Raw genomic sequence first — 16,611 nt, forward strand, 5'->3', positions numbered from 1 at the left:
TTTTTTGTTTGACTTTAGAAGTTATACATTAATATTATTGATATATTAATCCCTATGGTATTAACCCAACGCTCTTTAATAAAACTGTAGATGGGACATGGTCACAGTAATACATTGGAACCAATGGCAGTTCTGGCGGCCATCTCACTGATTTCCTTGATAATGTTTTTTTTTTTATTTCTTTTTTTTTGTCATTTCGTGACTCTTTGGTCATTGTGACTGACCTTATGTCAGATCTGTTTTTTAAATGTTTTATTGGAGGCACAGACTTAAGCTCCATCTGATCATGGATTTTCCTCTGTCAAACACTTATATCAAATATAACATTTGTTTCCTACTTTAAATTGTATTTCTGTACTTTTTAAGACCACATGACCAATATTTATAGAGCATGTGACAGTGATACAGTGAATGCTAACCTGAATGGAGAAAACAAAGCTAATGCGGCTAAACAACACCACGTTTCAAAGAAATGTCCTGATCCAGACTGAGATATGAGACTTAGAAGTAATAAACCAATCACAAACAATGAGTGTGTCACATTCGGCCGTTGGATCAACGAAAATGTTCCTGGTTTTGCATTGGTGACAAAGGGGTTAGCGTTGCAAGATGGCCGCCACGTTTGCCATGTGTCCTGTCCAATCTTAGTCTTATTAAATATATCTGGTTTAACCCCAGAAGCAATTATTTTGTTCTTTTTCATTACCTTATACTAAAAAGATTAAAGATCCTAAACTTCCTAAAAAAAACATTTGCATCTAAAATGTAAACAAAATAAACCCATCATCAAAAAATGGTGTCACTGTTTTGAGGCCACTGCTTCAAATGAATACGCACCTGCAGTGTCTCATGTTCTTTCCAACATATGTGAACCACTGTATTATTATCATTAACCTTTATATTCTCTATTATCCAAGTAGAAAATGTCCATTATGAACATGTATAAATACACACAGTAGCAGTAGCAGAAGCCACACTATCTGCACAGTGTTCTTAAACCTTCCACTCGGCCCACACTGCAGCACATTGAAATTTAAAAATACACCTTTCTCTCTCTTCAACAGCCCGAACACAAGCACCGAGAGACATGGACGGACTTCCATGGGTGATGATGATCGTAAGCAGCAGTTTGTGTGTGGTGGACTCGGTATAATGGCACAACACAGGACACTCTAAATGGCAAAGGCATGTACACAGAAGGAGTAGTGGAAGTACTAGGGATATTTACAGCAGTGTACATGACATAAAGCGGCGTCAGAGTAGCCAGCAGCAGTGCGCGGACGGTGTTAGAGTTTTGTCAGTAGCCGCGTTTCCATGTATAGAAGGACGGTGTATTGGAGCTGATGGGAGCTGTTCAGCGCAGGGTCATAGTCATGTGACTTCATTGAAGGATCCTGGAGTCTGCACAGAGCACAACGACAGGGAGTTAAAAGGCAAAGAGTACATTTACGTGACTCCGTTTCAAAGCCTTTCAATTTGACCAGTCAAAACATCTGAGGGCGAGGGACTTCTCCGAGATATACAAGTATACATCATAATAATGGACAGTTCTACATCCAGCGCTCGTTCAGATGACTACCCGGGTTACTATAAATACTAGGAGTCACCGTTGCCATGATGTACTTGTCGTCGTCGTCGTCCTCCGTGTGGTTCATGTGAGGGACCTGCTCGTCGGTGTTGATGGTGTTGTCTGAAGAGCTCCTGATCATCTCTGGGCTCTCGCGGAACACGTGCACCACATACACCACCTGAGCACAAGGACACAGCTGTGCTCAGTGTTACGGAGTACATGGCAATACGCGTATCGAGGCACCTGTTTCATAATACGCATATGTTTGTCTAACCAGAGTCTTTTTTTGTGAATACTCCTTAAATTGCACACTGGGCTTATTCAGGACACTAAAAAACTACATTTTGCGCACCTATAAGATATTTTTTCTTCAAATTCGGAATATGTCTTGTATTATGCGACTACTATCGCGATCCACTTGAATCAGAATACGTATCATGTTGTGAACTCTGTATCGGGTGAAGCTGTTGGCAGCAGATGCACATTCTGGACTTCACAAGGTCTTTGGACAAATAGTAGTTTGTGCTTGACCATGAGTAAAGTTTGATCATTTGACTTTTATATAAGTGTGTCCCCGGTCCACGTTTCCCCTCTCGTCCCCGCATTACCTCCAGTTGGTGCCGGCCTTACCCAAATCTGCTATAATCTAGTGTAATGTCTCATTTAAAAGCTAAGACCAACAAAACAGATCCTTGCGTTGTTGCCGTGTTGTCGTCACTATTTTTACTCTTTCCATCGATTTTTTAACACTTTTATGCTGCTCTTTTTTTGCTGAGTTTTTGCCACTTTTTCTCCACTTTTTCCATCGCTTTCTTGTAATTTTTTATGGCTTTTTGATGTATTTTTTGTTGCGCTTCCATCCTTGTTCTCTCGTTTTCTTCCAAAGTTTGATGCTTTTTTCAAGATGCTTTTCGACTCGGATCATGACAAACTGCTTGGTTCAGGTGGGCGTTAAGAGGTTAAACATTGTAATGGGATACTTATAGGAAGCATCTAAACAGCCTGCTTGATTATTGTTGTCATTCAGTGGTGGAAGTTACATATAATATATGTAACTAACTAAGCTACATATATCTATATATCGTCTACAATGTCAAGAAACCAACAAAAAGCTGCAAATCTACTGCTTAAAACAACAACCTTAAAGGGACTATACAGAGTTTAAAAATGTTAAAATAATGTATTTTCCTCCCTTACATGTTCCAGCCATGTCCTAATGTGTAGAATGAGCTCAGACCAGACCAACTGCCTCTAAAATCCTGCACTGTCACTCAGAAAGGTGTTAATTCGGGTCTGAAGTGCCGTCATGCACAAGCCTAATATAGAAGCTGCAGTTACGCATAAGACCTGAGGTGGCAGTAGTGAGTATAAAATGACTAACTTGTATGTAGCCCCTTTAAAGGGGGGGTATTATGCAAAATCGACTTTTTCAAGCTTTACATCATGTTATTAAGTCATTCCCTCATTAAAAACATGCCTGAAGTGTTGCCTTAGCACATTCACGTATTTTCGAGTAATCTGTAAAAACTCCGATGGCAGCCATTTTAGGGATAAAACGCCTGATTCCTTCAGGAAACGCCTCCGACCTCCAGGATACGCCTCCGACCTTGTCACCAGCCGAGTAACCAACCACTGCCCCTCAGCAGAACCCCCTGCCCGCAGTGTCTAGCCCTAAGATGTAAACAGAGTCATCATGGAGGATTAGCTTCATGTGTTGTGAACCGGAGCCACAGCAGACTTTTACAAAGACACACATCAGTGTTTCTGTTACCGAAACACCCAGGATTAAAACCGGTGACACGAACGCTTATTTCAGTGTCTGGTTCTGCGCTGGGCCTTGATGATGCACAGAGCCTCCGGAGAAAGCTAATGCTAAGCTAAACCTCGAGTCATCACGTGAAACGAGAAATATGCACAAATAAAGTCAATAAAACCACCACACTCATAAAGAACCGTTTAACAATGATCACACACGGAGCCAGGCTTGTTGATTTGGAAGTTTATTGCTCACATTTCATCTACAATGGGTCATAGCCGAGTGGCTTTCTCCCGGAGCTAACAAGCTAGCCGCGACAAGCTAACGGGAAAATTCACTGAATACAAGCAGCATATTATGCATTGAAAACGTCACTAAAACAGGCAACTGCTTGAAGCAGCCTTTATGATGATCACACACGGAGCCTGGCTTGTTGATTTTGTAATTTATTGCTCACATTTCATCTACAGTGAGTCGTAGCCGAGTGGTTTTCTCCCGGAGCTAAGGCACTATTAGCCACGACAAGCTAACAACCTTCACCTTCACAACATTCATTGAAAACAGGCAGCATATTATGCACAAATAACGTCAATAAAGCAGGCAACTACTTGAAGCAGCCTTTACGATGATCACACAATGAGCCTGGCTTTACACATTTGTGGTTTATTGCAGACTTTTCATCAACAATGAGCTGTAGTCGATTATAACAAGCTAACGGGTAACCTCGAAAAACCACTGTCCACCTGCACAGATAATGTCCGTCTTTGAATCGTATGGGCTCCTGCAGATCCTGGTGTCGTCCATGGGGGTATAGTTAGAGATCCATAGGGCATGGCAGATGCAAAGAGATAGCCTCCAAACAGCAGTTATTTTTCAGGCAAGAGCCCCTTCCAAGCGTCCGGTGTGGAAGGTTTGTCTCCAAATAATATCCTGTGTGGCCATTGTTCACAAAGTGATAAACAGTAGCTCCTTTCCAACAATAAAAATTAAAATGCACCGATCGTAGTTTCAATACAGTTGAGACAACGAGCGCAGTGTTGTGATGCCACAGACAGCGTGTGGAGGGGGCGTGTCGGAAAGGGTCAGAGGTTCTTAAAGAGACAGGGGCCTATTTCAAGTCATTTTGAAAGAGCAATTTTATACAAGGCAGTTATTCTAATTTACTGCATTTACAGACCAACAGAAGGTTTCGTCATCATTGTAGTGTGCCATAGACTGGTGCTATGTGGCTGAAAAAAGCATAATACCCCCTCTTTAAAGTACACTTGATGGTACACTATAGTGTTTTAGATATAAAGTGGAGCAAAAAGTATTTGGTCAGACTTCTTGTCTATGGTAACTTGTAGCCTGCATTAAAAAACCTCTTCAAAATCATAGGGTCGTCCTCCAAATGTTGCCATATCTGATTTGTAGAAGCTCCTTTGTGAATTCCATGTGTAGTAATGCCGACCGAAGGTAAACAAACTACTGTAGATCCAGTAACTGAGCAGATCACTCCACCGCTGCGTAACTACAACCAGGAAGCTGATGCTGCTCAAATAAAAGTAAATTTAGATTAAAAATGGTTACATTTCAAAAATGATTCAGTCAACACAGACATTTATAAGGGTAGTCTGGTGTTTTAAGCGATTAAGTAAGTTTTAAGCCTCAGGTGCACTGTGCTTGGGTCAGACTGTTTTTAATTCAGGCTACTAGTTACCATAGACATGCACTAGCCTAGCACTAGCCTAGCACCACTAAACTCTTCAAAAACAGACTGCATGAATAAAATAAAAATAAAAAAATCTCCAGAAATCAACAACACGCTGGGCAACTAGGAAATGAGGTCCTATGTCAAAAATCCTGAACTATCCCTTTAAGTATTGTCACAGTATTCAGACCTCTGCCCACTTCAGCACACAACAACGACACTATGACAGAACTCCAAAAGCCCAATATGAAGGCGAGGCAGGCAGCCAAAAGGGGCATCATATCCTTCATATCCTGACCCATTTTCAGACACAACAAAAACATTTTAGAGTCACTCAAGCCCCGACTGTGAGTGTGTCCTGCAGCACTTTGCTCCATCACAAACTAACAAATATGTGGAAATGCAGACGGATGTATTTTAAAGAAGAACTGAGTAAATTGTGTTGGCTTGCTCCGGAGTTTATTATAGTAGTATGTCCTAACGGGGGAGAAGATAGTGACTCTTTTTGGTGCAATACCAGTGCAATATCCTCCAGATCGAGGCACAGTGGGTCGCAATGCGCAGTGGAGGAATATATCCACACACTATAACTATCAAGGCTTTTAACCTCTTACTTCTTCCTCCAGTTTGACTTTACCCAAATCTAAAAGCTTCTCGACTGGAGAGCAACAGCGTGCCTCATGTTTTTGTCTCTTTTTTTGTTGTGGTTTCGTCACATTTTTGTAACTTGTTTGTTTGTCGCTGTTTAGTCCGTTTTATGTTGTAGTATTGTTGCTTTTATGGCATGTTTTTGTCGCTCTTTTGTTGCTTCTTTGTTGCTTTTTCATCACTTTTTTCGTTGCTTGTTGTGCATTCGTCTCATTTTCGTTGCTATTTTTATGCTTTTTTGAAAGAACCTCTTGGGTAAAGCCAAACTGGAGAAAATGTGCTCAGTTCAGGCGGGGGTTAAGAGGAAAAAAATCCCGGGAGCTGCCGTAAATGCAACAGCTGTGTGGGCTAGTCACACTCTTGCTCTTCTGGGTAAGTCCTCTTGTGTAAAATTGCGTTATTGTTAAGTTATCTCGCTTGCTAAACCTACTGGTTTAACTTCTGAAACTTACGGCTTCTTCAGCTAACTTTTACAGCTAGTCTGGGGCAGCATCTTTTTTATGATGATGTCCAGCGACGACAGCTCATGAAACTCAAAACATCCGTCCATCCATTTTCTTCCGCTTTATCCGGGGCCGGGTCGCGGGGGCAGCAGTCTCAGCAGAGATGCCCAGACTTCTCGATCCACACACACCTCCTCCAGCTGTTCTGGGGGGACCCCGAGGCGACACCAGGCCAGCTCGGAGACATAGTCCCACCAGCGTGTCCTGGACCTTCCATGAGGCCTTGTCCCACTAGGACATGCCTGGAACACCTCCCGAGGCGACCAGGAGGCATCCGGAACAGATGCCCGAGCCACCTCAGCTGCTCCTTTTGACGTGAAGGAGCAGCAACTCTACTCCGAGCTCCTCCCGGGTAGCTGAGCTCCTCACCTGATCTCGAAGGGTGCGCCCAGCCACCCTACGAAGGAAACTCATTTCGGCCGCTTTTATCCGCGATCTTGTCCTTTCGGTCATTACCCAAATCTCCCAAATCGGTCATTACCCAAATCCCAAATCTCATGACCTTGGCAAAACAACGAATGGTAAACAAGTTTTCAGCCTTTTTGTTTTTATGTTTAACCTCTGAACAGAGTCCACTTTCTCTACTATAGGCCAGTGTAACGCCACATTTGAAAGACCCACTAAACTAATCTTTTCCTTGTGTTGTTGCAGTGTTGTCGTCACTTTCTTCACATACTTTTTTTGGCTCATTATTGTCACTTTTTTGTCACTTTTTCATAGCTTTGATCAAAAAGCTTTTAGATTTGGGTAAAGCCAAACTGAAGACAAAGTGCTCGGTTCAGGAGGGGATTTAGAGATTAACTGAGGAAAAACTGCACTGCTGAACTGTGGCTGCTACAATGAGGTATGATGTTTACCTCATAATGTGGATATGAAAAATGTATAACAATCCTACATGCCCTGTCTGTGATCAGAGGAGTGACAGAGTCCGCTCTGACCATCACCTCACGCATGGATACATCATATGCCTCATTACCAGGAAGACGGCGACGGTGGCCCCCACTGCCTGCCCGCTCAGGACGTCTCTCCAGTGGTTGCGATACTCGGCCACTCTGTTGAAGCCGGTGAGCAGGGCCAGAGTGAGCAGAGTCAGGCTGAGGAGGGGAGCGGAGAGGCGGCCCGCTCTGCAGCCCACACAGGACATCACGTACACCTGCAACACAACACCACAGCCAGTGCTTCAGACATCTCACCAAAATAAACAAAAAATCACACTTTTTAGCTGGAGGCCTATAAACATATAAAGACAAAGTCAAAATCAGGGTTGTAGCTAGCGTTAGCATATGTAGCATGAAGCTAATGTTAGATTGTTTTGCATTCTCCGTCTTTTTAAAATATGGGCTTTTGAACCACTTTGCTCCTCTCCATGTCTCTGTATCTTTCTGTAGTAGGAAAGTATCTTCATAGTTCAGCCTTTGTCAAAGTAACGAATATACTAGCTGCTCTTAACATGACCACCATCTGATGACCACTGGGCTAATGTTTCATGATGACCACTGGGCTAACGTTTCATGATGACCACTGGGCTAACGCTTCATGATGACCACTGGGCTAACGTTTCATGATGACCACTGGGCTAACGTTTCATAATGACCACTGGGCTAATGTTTCATGATGACCACTGGGCTAATGTTTCATGATGACCACTGGGCTAACGTTTCATGATGACCACTGGGCTAACGCGTCATGATGACCACTGGGCTAACGCGTCATGATGACCACTGGGCTAATGTTTCATGATGACCACTGGGCTAACGCGTCATGATGACCACTGGGCTAACGTTTCATGATGACCACTGGGCTAACGCGTCATGACGACCACTGGGCTAATGTTTCATGACGACCACTGGGCTAACGTTTCATGATGACCACTGGGCTAACGCTTCATGATGACCACTGGGCTAACGTTTCATGATGACCACTGGGCTAACGTTTCATGATGACCACTGGGCTAACGTTTCATGATGACCACTGGGCTAATGTTTCATGATGACCACTGGGCTAACGCGTCATGATGACCACTGGGCTAACGTTTCATGATGACCACTGGGCTAACGCGTCATGATGACCACTGGGCTAATGTTTCATGATGACCACTGGGCTAACGTTTCATGATGACCACTGGGCTAATGTTTCATGATGACCACTGGGCTAACGTTTCATGATGACCACTGGGCTAACGTTTCATGATGACCACTGGGCTAACGTTTCATGATGACCACTGGGCTAACGCGTCATGATGACCACTGGGCTAACGTTTCATGATGACCACTGGGCTAACGCGTCATGATGACCACTGGGCTAACGTTTCATGATGACCACTGGGCTAACGTTTCATGATGACCACTGGGCTAACGCTTCATGATGACCACTGGGCTAACGTTTCATGATGACCACTCACGGTCATGTAGACGGCCGTGTACAGGCTGATGGCGGCCTCCTGATGGCGGCCTCCTTGACCACTGGGCTAACGTTTCATGATGACCACTGGGCTAACGCTTCATGATGACCACTGGGCTAACGTTTCATGATGACCACTCACGGTCATGTAGACGGCCGTGTACAGGCTGATGGCGGCCTCCTTGCAGGGGAAGGACTTGCGGGCGCGGGTGACCTCCGGGGGCGGTCCGGTGCAGGCCTCGGGTTGGCTGATGAACTGGGGCGTGTCCCAGCAGCTCAGGGCCGTGTAGTTGGGCTGGCACACGGACAGGAAGTGAGGAGCCAGACTTCCTGTCACCAGCTGGGCCGCGTTGACGAAGATGTCCGTGCAGAAGAGGCCGAACGCGTAAACGCCTGGGGGACGAGACAGGTCAGAGGTCACGAAAGAGCGAACGATCAGAACATTAGTCGTTAACTGTGTAAAAAAGGATACATTTAAAGGCATGTTCTCACTGTTGCCATAGTTTATAAACCTCTACCCCCGCCGTAACCAAGAACATTTTAGCCAGTTCGGCTTTACCCAAATCTTAAAGCTTCTTGACCAGGGAATTTACAATCTATAGGTCAGTGTAACGAAAAGTGTCAAAATAGTAACAAAAATCAGACGAAAACTAGGATGAAAACACACCAAAAAAGCCACAATAAAGGCAACAGAAAGGTTAGGGAAACGCAACAAAAAGTGACAAAAAGCGAGGAAAAGGATCCAAAAGCTTCTCGACTGGAGTTTACAGGCCGGTGTTGACGCCTCATTTGACCTGAAATCTCATCTAAGGCTTTTCCTCTTTGTGTTTTCATGCGTTGTTGCCGCGTTGTCATCACTTTTTCATCATGTTTTTATTGCATTTTTGACCTTCGTTTGTCTCCTTTTCAGCGCTATTTTGACGCTTTTTTCAGGAAGCTTTTAGATTTCGGTGATGCCTGGATACCTGGATAAAAACGAGAAAATTTGCTTGGTTAATGAGTTCCACTCATGTTGTGCTTGACAAGCTTCTCAAAGTGATAAACTATAACAGGGGGGCCCAGGTTTGTGTCGTGGGGGGACAAATATTGGCATCAGCCCTGCAAAAAATGAATGTATTGATTGAGTTCTAATCCAAACTAATATATCACCACTGCTAATGTATGATCCATTGGAGAGGAGGATTAACTGAGTAACTATGGGCCTTTGGCGGAAGACACCCTGGACTGTTCGGAGCCAAGCCGATACGACACACAACACGCACTGAGACATAAGATGATGAACGACAGAAAGGCTTTACCGAGGAAGCGGAAGGTCCGGCGCACCATGGGGTTGACGTAGCAGCAGTCCGCCACCATCACCACCTTGTCCTGGTCGTACAGGTGACCGGAGTTATGCAGGAGGAACATGACCAGCTCCACCGCCGAGATCTAGAGCACAAACAGGAAGCTATAAAGCAGGGGTGTCGAGTCGTTTGGGTCGTGGACCGAAATTCCGCCCCCACAGTGGGTCGCGGGCCGTATATTGTAAAAGGACTGTGGCCTCATAAATAACGGCTTACACTTATTGTGTTTCTCAAAGTGCTACATTAAGTCATTATCCATTCAGTCCACATTCGATGGGAATAAGTACTATTGTAGCCACAGCCGCCCTGGGGCACAATGACCATTTACCACGTGGCTATAATATGCTGTTTATATCCTGATCTCTTAGTATGTCAGTGCCCACAGCTGGACACGTGTGGATTTCTTTTCTTTTTTTAATTGAAGCTGCCCCCTAGTGGTGGGAGTGAGCAAACTGGTTATTTCTTTAAATAACCATAACTCTGCACAGGAATGGGCTAGAGACTAACTTTTTTTGACATGCTCTGGAATTCGTGCCCCTCAAAGGGCCACATTAAATCATCTTGACCTTCACACATGTGCTATAAGGCATGCATGATAAACACAAACACACTTCCTCTTCTCCCTATGTTTTTATCCTCAGGTTATTTCAGACAGTGACAGGGAGAGGACCGAACCATCTTGACTAGAGGTCGACCGATATATTGGTCAATATTTGGACATTTTACAATATCGGCTATCGGCCAATCTAACACCGATATCTGGGGACAGAAAGTTTTGGAGACTTCCCGTTTTTTGCATTGGAAAGAGCTAAGTCGGGGCTTTAAAATGACTCCTCCCACAACTTCAGGGGAACTGAGAAACATCATAATGAAAATGAGAGAGCTACAAGTTTATTAAGCACTAGTTTCACCGACTAAACCTCAGTGAATATGGACATGCTCCATTTCTCAAATCCTGAAATCCTCAAGCACAGAACCTGGAGAATTCAATCGCTGAGTTTTAACCTCCAGCTATTGTGTTTTTAATCCCCACGCAAAATGCTGCGACGAGTGACAGTGCACTAATGCTAATGGAAACTAATCAACTAAACGGCCACTGCTGGAGTGGACAAGTGTTTGTATTTGAGTTTATGAAATAACCTTCAGCTGCTCTGGAGCGGTTTGCAGCCGAGTGTGAACCGGCCGGGATGAGGATCAGCACCTCCAAATCCGAGGCCATGGTTCTCCACCGGAAAAAGGTGGCTTCCCCTCTACAGGCTGGTGGGGAGTCCTTGCCTCAGGTGGAGTTCAAGTATCTCGGGGTCTTGTTCACGAGTGAGGGACGGATGGAGCGTGAGATCGACAGACGGATCGTGAAGAGGGAGCTGAGTCGGGGCAAAGCTCTCGATTGACCGATCGATCTACGTTCCCACCCTCACCTATGGTCATGATCTGGGCACTGACTGAAAGGACAAGATCATGGCTACAAGCGGCCGAAATGAGCTTCCTTCGCAGGGTGGCTGGGCGCACCCTTAGAGATCAGGTGAGGAGCTCAGTTACCCGGGAGGAGCTCGGAGTAGAGTCGCTGCTCCTTCACGTCGAAAGGAGCTGAGGTGGCTAGGGCATCTGTTTCTGCCTCCTGGTCGCCTCCCTCCCAATAGGACATCTGTAGTTCTTGCTAAACAGGAATGTTTTAATAAATCAGCCCTATGCCCCTAATAAAGCGTCCCCTGATGTCACAGTTCAACACTGACACAGTTTACAGTTCAGAAACTTCATAAATATAGACCATTTGGAAAAATCAGCCACAAATATCGGTCAAAAATATTGGCTGTGCACATCAGCCTTAGAAAAACCCATATCGGTCGACCTCTAATCTTAACACACATGTTTGCTAGTCTTCTGTTTAGAGCTGGAATCATTACTGTGACCGGTCAAGACTATTCCTCAGGCAGTGAGAGGCTCATCAGGCTGGGGAAGAACATCACTCATAATCCACCACAATAGACAACGCATAACGGCTGCCAGATTAGACCTGTCTACAAATAAATGGTCTTCACAACATATGGAAATATCACTATGTGCATTTATTCCTAAACAGCAAACACACACGGCCACTCACCAGCACCACGGGCAGCCCCCCCACCACCGAGTAGAGGATGACCGGCTGCACCCGGCTGCCCTGCTCCGGCCCGGGGTAGGGCTTGCTCAGGCCTGGGTCTCTGCAGACGAAGCCCTGCAGCATCGGTCTGAACGTGTCGGTGAACTCACAGTAGTACACCAGCATCAGCGTGGCCACCAGAATCACCACCTTTTTCAAAATGGTTGTGAGAAAAGCGACAAAAACGTAAGGAAAAAACTGGCGATGTAAATGTAGATGTTTGCAGCACATTATAATATCACTTCATCATCCTTATCGATCGAACGTTGTCTACCCCTGCCATAGACCATGAAGAGGGTTGTTTCAAATGACAATGAGTTGATTTTCGTTTTTACTGAAAAACAAAACCGAATTCAAATTTTTAGGGATCAAAGATATGTTGATGATCTGAACTTGATGAACTTTAAACATAATAGACACTCATTAACTACAAATACTTACCTCAACACTATGATTGTTCCACATCTTCTGTATAGCATGTCTAGTTGGTCTCAGGCATGTAAAACATTGTTAAAACCACTTGAATCATTATATAAAAGGGCCATCATGATAAAAAAGCCTTGTCAGTACCATCACTGTGAAGTACAAAGTAAATAAAACATTCTGAGTTTCAAAAATGTTATTAATCATTTCTGCTCTGTTTAAAATAATCCATAACATTGCTGCTCCCCCTTTGAGAACATTTTTTCACACTCAGTTTGGAGAGAAGCTCTAGAACCACACGGTCGACAGTCAGAGGAGACACAGCGTTCCGAGACGCAGAACCACATATGGTCAACAATCGTTCTCTTATAAAGCAGCGAGCCTTCGGAACACTCTTCTACATGTAATGATATCACGCACATTTACACGCCTGACCAAACAGTGGTTATTATCAAAGCAAACCCGTACGCACTGAATGACTGTGATATGAACGCTGTAAACTGTGAGGGAGTGATTCCTGAAGTAGAAAGTGCTTTTATGATGTGAGCTTTTATGTATTATCATAAAAGTATTATATTTTATTGTATTGTATTGTAAGTATAACATCAGCCTGTCCAGGGACTGCGGGTGGAAACTAGCATTTTTGCTAGAACCTGGCACATGACATCTCTTCTCTCTTAGACTAATGTTGTTTGTGCATTGTCCCTGATCAAATACAGAAAGTTATAGATGGTTATGATGACTCAAATATGGAATATTTGTCCTCAATTTGTGTCATTTTTGAAAAAACAAAAAACAAAACGGCCAGTAGAATAAGTATTTTGCACTTACATCAGTGCTGGCAAAACAAACATTAAATTATGTTTAAAATGAAGTTGTAAAATCACCCTTTTGCATCCAGGAGAAGACACTATCCAGTTAGAATGAGATATATTTGTCGAAAACGTATAACTTATCCACTTTGTTTCTTTCATTACCTCTACTCAAATTATACCTCGTAATCTATCTATCTATCTATCTATCTATCTATCTATCTATCTATCTATCTATCTATCTATCTATCTATCTATCTATCTATCTATCTATCTATCTATCTATCTATCACGGAGTGAGCCAGTTTGACAAACATTTAGATAAACTTGCTCTAGACTTTCATGATCATTGTAATAATTATCTAAACTAATATTTTTAGACCATATATTTGATTTTTACATTATTTGAACTTCCAGACAAAATAATTTAATACATTTGGCCATCAAATGATCCCACTTTCCAGCAGTAACACAGGAATTTTTAACATAATCACAAAAACAACCGTTAAAAAAAAACAAAATACATGTAGGTCCATTTTTTCCCCTCCCCGATTTTGGTTGGTCATTTCTAAGCAGATAACTGTGAAGCACTTTGAATTGCCTTGTGTATGAATTGTGCTCTACAATTAAACTTGCCTTGCCTTGCCTTGCCTTGCCAGATAAATAGGCAGATCTCAAATATACAAATATCTGGTCCATAAGAAACAATCACTCCTATAGTTTTGGATGGTTCTGGGTTGGGTCGAGATGAACATTACACTTCATTTATTTGTTTTTAGGGATGAAATTGCAATTTTTCCAAATGGTTCCCGGGAGCCTTTAAAACAATAACTATATTTCAGAAGATTTTTTCAGATGCACACAAATCCCAAAGTAACTGTATTAGTTTGATCCGTCTTCACTTCTGAGTCTAATCACATCAAAAACTTGCATCTAGAATCTTTTCCCCCCCAAACCCGTCGCCTCACCTGGAAGTACAGCATGCTCCAAAATTACATCCGAATAAAAACCCTCCAAAAACGTGTGACTCGGTGCAGCCCGTCGGCGACCCAGCGGTGGCTCCTCGTCCTGGTCCTGGTCCTGGAGTGTGGCGAGGGTGGCACGAGGGAGGGGGGGAGCCGCTTCACGTGTGGTTGAACAATCTCCAAAGGGGCCACTCAGCGTCTCACTCGAGCGATGGGGGGGGGAAAAGAGAGAGCACAACAAGTTTATATTTAGGCGCAGGGCTGTCAGTGCACATCAGCGCGCAAATCACCGCAACTTATAGAGGAGCGGGATTAAAGGCGAGGTTACGTAACGGCGCGGCACTTCAGGGTGAGTTCTCCACATAAAAGTGCAGAGCGAGCGAGCGAGGCGGATCGGTGAGCGGAATGGGAGCAGATATGGACTGTTTTTTATGTTGTTCTGCAAAGCTCTGGATCGGCCCACTGCGGCGTTCAGACTGGAGACATTTACTAGAAAGTGTCACGAAATGGAAAAATATACAGGCCTATATAAAAGTTATCTGTGGTGGGTTGTTTCGCCTCTCATCTAAAAGCTTCGTCAGCAACTCATGATATACAGTGCCTCTCGAAAGTACTAATACACCTTGAACTGCCCTAACCATTAAATAGAGGCCACCTGTGTGTAATCTACTCTCAGTATAATTACAGCTGTTCTGTGAGGGCCTCAGAGCTGTGGTCGGAGTGTATTGGTCAGTAAACAACATCATGAAGGTCAATCAGCACCAGAGAGGTCAGGGATAAAGCTGTGGAGAAGTTTAGAGCAGCGTTAATTTATACAAAGATTTCCCAAGATTTGAACATCTCCCGGAGCACTGTTCAATCCATTGTTCGGAAATGGAAAGAGTAAAGCACCACTGCCAACTTACCAAGACACGGTCGTTCACGTAAACTAACAAACTGAACAAGGAGACACTGGTCAGAAATACAACCAAGTGCCCCAAGATAACTCTGGAGGAGCTGTGAAGTCCTGCTGCTGAGCTGGGGGAATCTGTACATGGGACAACTATAAGTCGAATCTACACAAATCTGGCCTTCATGGACGAGTGGAAGAAGAAAGCCATTATTGAAAGGAGGTCATAAGAAATCCCGTTTGAAGTTTGCTAGAAGTCATATGGAGGACACAGCTCCATGTGGAAGAAGGAGCTTTGGTCAGATGAGACAAAACACTTTGTATGGAGCAAACCTCACACTGCTCATGGTCCTGAGTGCACCATCCCCAGTGTCAAATATGGGGGGGAGCATCATGCTGTGGGGCTGCTTTTCCTCAGCGGGGACTGGGGAGATTGTAAGAATAGTTGTGAAGATGGATGGAGCCAAATACAGAGACATTTTGGAGGAAAACCTGCTGGAGTCAGCAAGAGAACTGAGGCTGGGGCGGAGATTCACCTTCCAGCAGGACAATGACCCTAAACACAAAGATAAATCTACAATGGAATGGTTTAAAAATAAAAAATAAAACATATTAATGTGTTAGAATGGCTTAAGAGCTTAAGTAAGTAAGAAAGTAAGTAAGTAAGTGTTTTATTGTCATTGTACAAGTGTACAATGAAACAGTGTTCAGGTGTCAGTCCTGAGCTGCTGCGGCTGTGCCGCGCTGCCACTGTTCATCAACCTGACCCGCATGACCTTGGAGGATGGAGAAACTGTAGCTGCCCTCTGTCTCCTCTGATCATCTGAAACGGTGCGCCACCTCCTGGGCTTGTCCCCGTCTCAGAGCGTGGTGTCCTGCACTGGTCAGCTCCACCTCCTCCTCCTGCACAGCTCCCTCCACAGTCTTTCACCATCTACTCGTTGGTCCCTTTTTTGTTTCCTGTAGCTCCTCTTGTGACACCCTCTGCTGCTGCAGGTGTGGGGGGCTCTTGGTGCCTCTTCAGTGTGTCAGAAGATGTTTGTAGATCTCAAATGGGTTTAGCTGATAAGCTAACGGTTTGCTTGAGTTGTTTTGTAAAGATGAATGGGCTAAAATGTCAGTCTCTACATGTGCAAATCTTGTAGAGTCAGACCCCAAAAGACTTGCTGCTGTTATTGCAGAAAAAGGGGGTTCACAAAGTATTCATTCATGCTGTATGAATACTTGTGCACGCCCCACTTTTCGGTTTTGTATTTATTTTTTTTAAATAACAGAATCATGTATCATTTTGCTTTCACTTCACAGTTGTCTGTTACTTGTGTGTGAACGTTCAGTAAAAAAAAAAAAAAAAAAATCTTTATGTTTATGGTTGTAAACATCACAAAATGTGCAAAAGTTCAAGGTGTATGAATACTTACGAGAGGCATGTACTCAACAACACACAACACTTTTGGTTTTGTTCTCATTTTTCA

General features: G+C 43.8%; 1 protein-coding gene across 1 annotated transcript; it reads right to left on the bottom strand.

Annotated features, from left to right (window-relative positions):
- Positions 1-988: 988 nt before the first annotated feature.
- On the bottom strand, positions 989-14,391 carry LOC306973264 (phospholipid phosphatase-related protein type 5-like). The gene is made up of 7 exons (XM_079570174.1): positions 14,254-14,391; positions 12,012-12,200; positions 9,866-9,995; positions 8,710-8,960; positions 7,144-7,320; positions 1,608-1,748; positions 989-1,401 (listed from the first exon to the last, which is right to left on the bottom strand). Exons 1-7 carry the CDS (start codon positions 14,266-14,268, stop codon positions 1,372-1,374), a joined length of 933 nt encoding a protein of 310 aa, XP_079426300.1. The 5' UTR covers positions 14,269-14,391; the 3' UTR covers positions 989-1,371.
- Positions 14,392-16,611: the final 2,220 nt, after the last annotated feature.

This window comes from Gobius niger (assembly GCF_951799975.1).
Source record: "Gobius niger genome assembly, chromosome: 13".
Classification (NCBI taxonomy): Eukaryota; Metazoa; Chordata; class Actinopteri; order Gobiiformes; family Gobiidae; genus Gobius; species Gobius niger.

Bases quoted from the DNA above. Each gene is read 5' to 3' on its own strand.
- LOC306973264 (XM_079570174.1), bottom strand. The intron at 7,321-8,709 runs GTGAGTGGTCAT...GTTGTGTTGCAG, and splicing joins ACACGGCCGTCTACATGACC to GTGTACGTGATGTCCTGTGT. The intron at 1,749-7,143 runs GTAATGAGGCAT...CCTTGTGCTCAG, and splicing joins CCACCGTCGCCGTCTTCCTG to GTGGTGTATGTGGTGCACGT.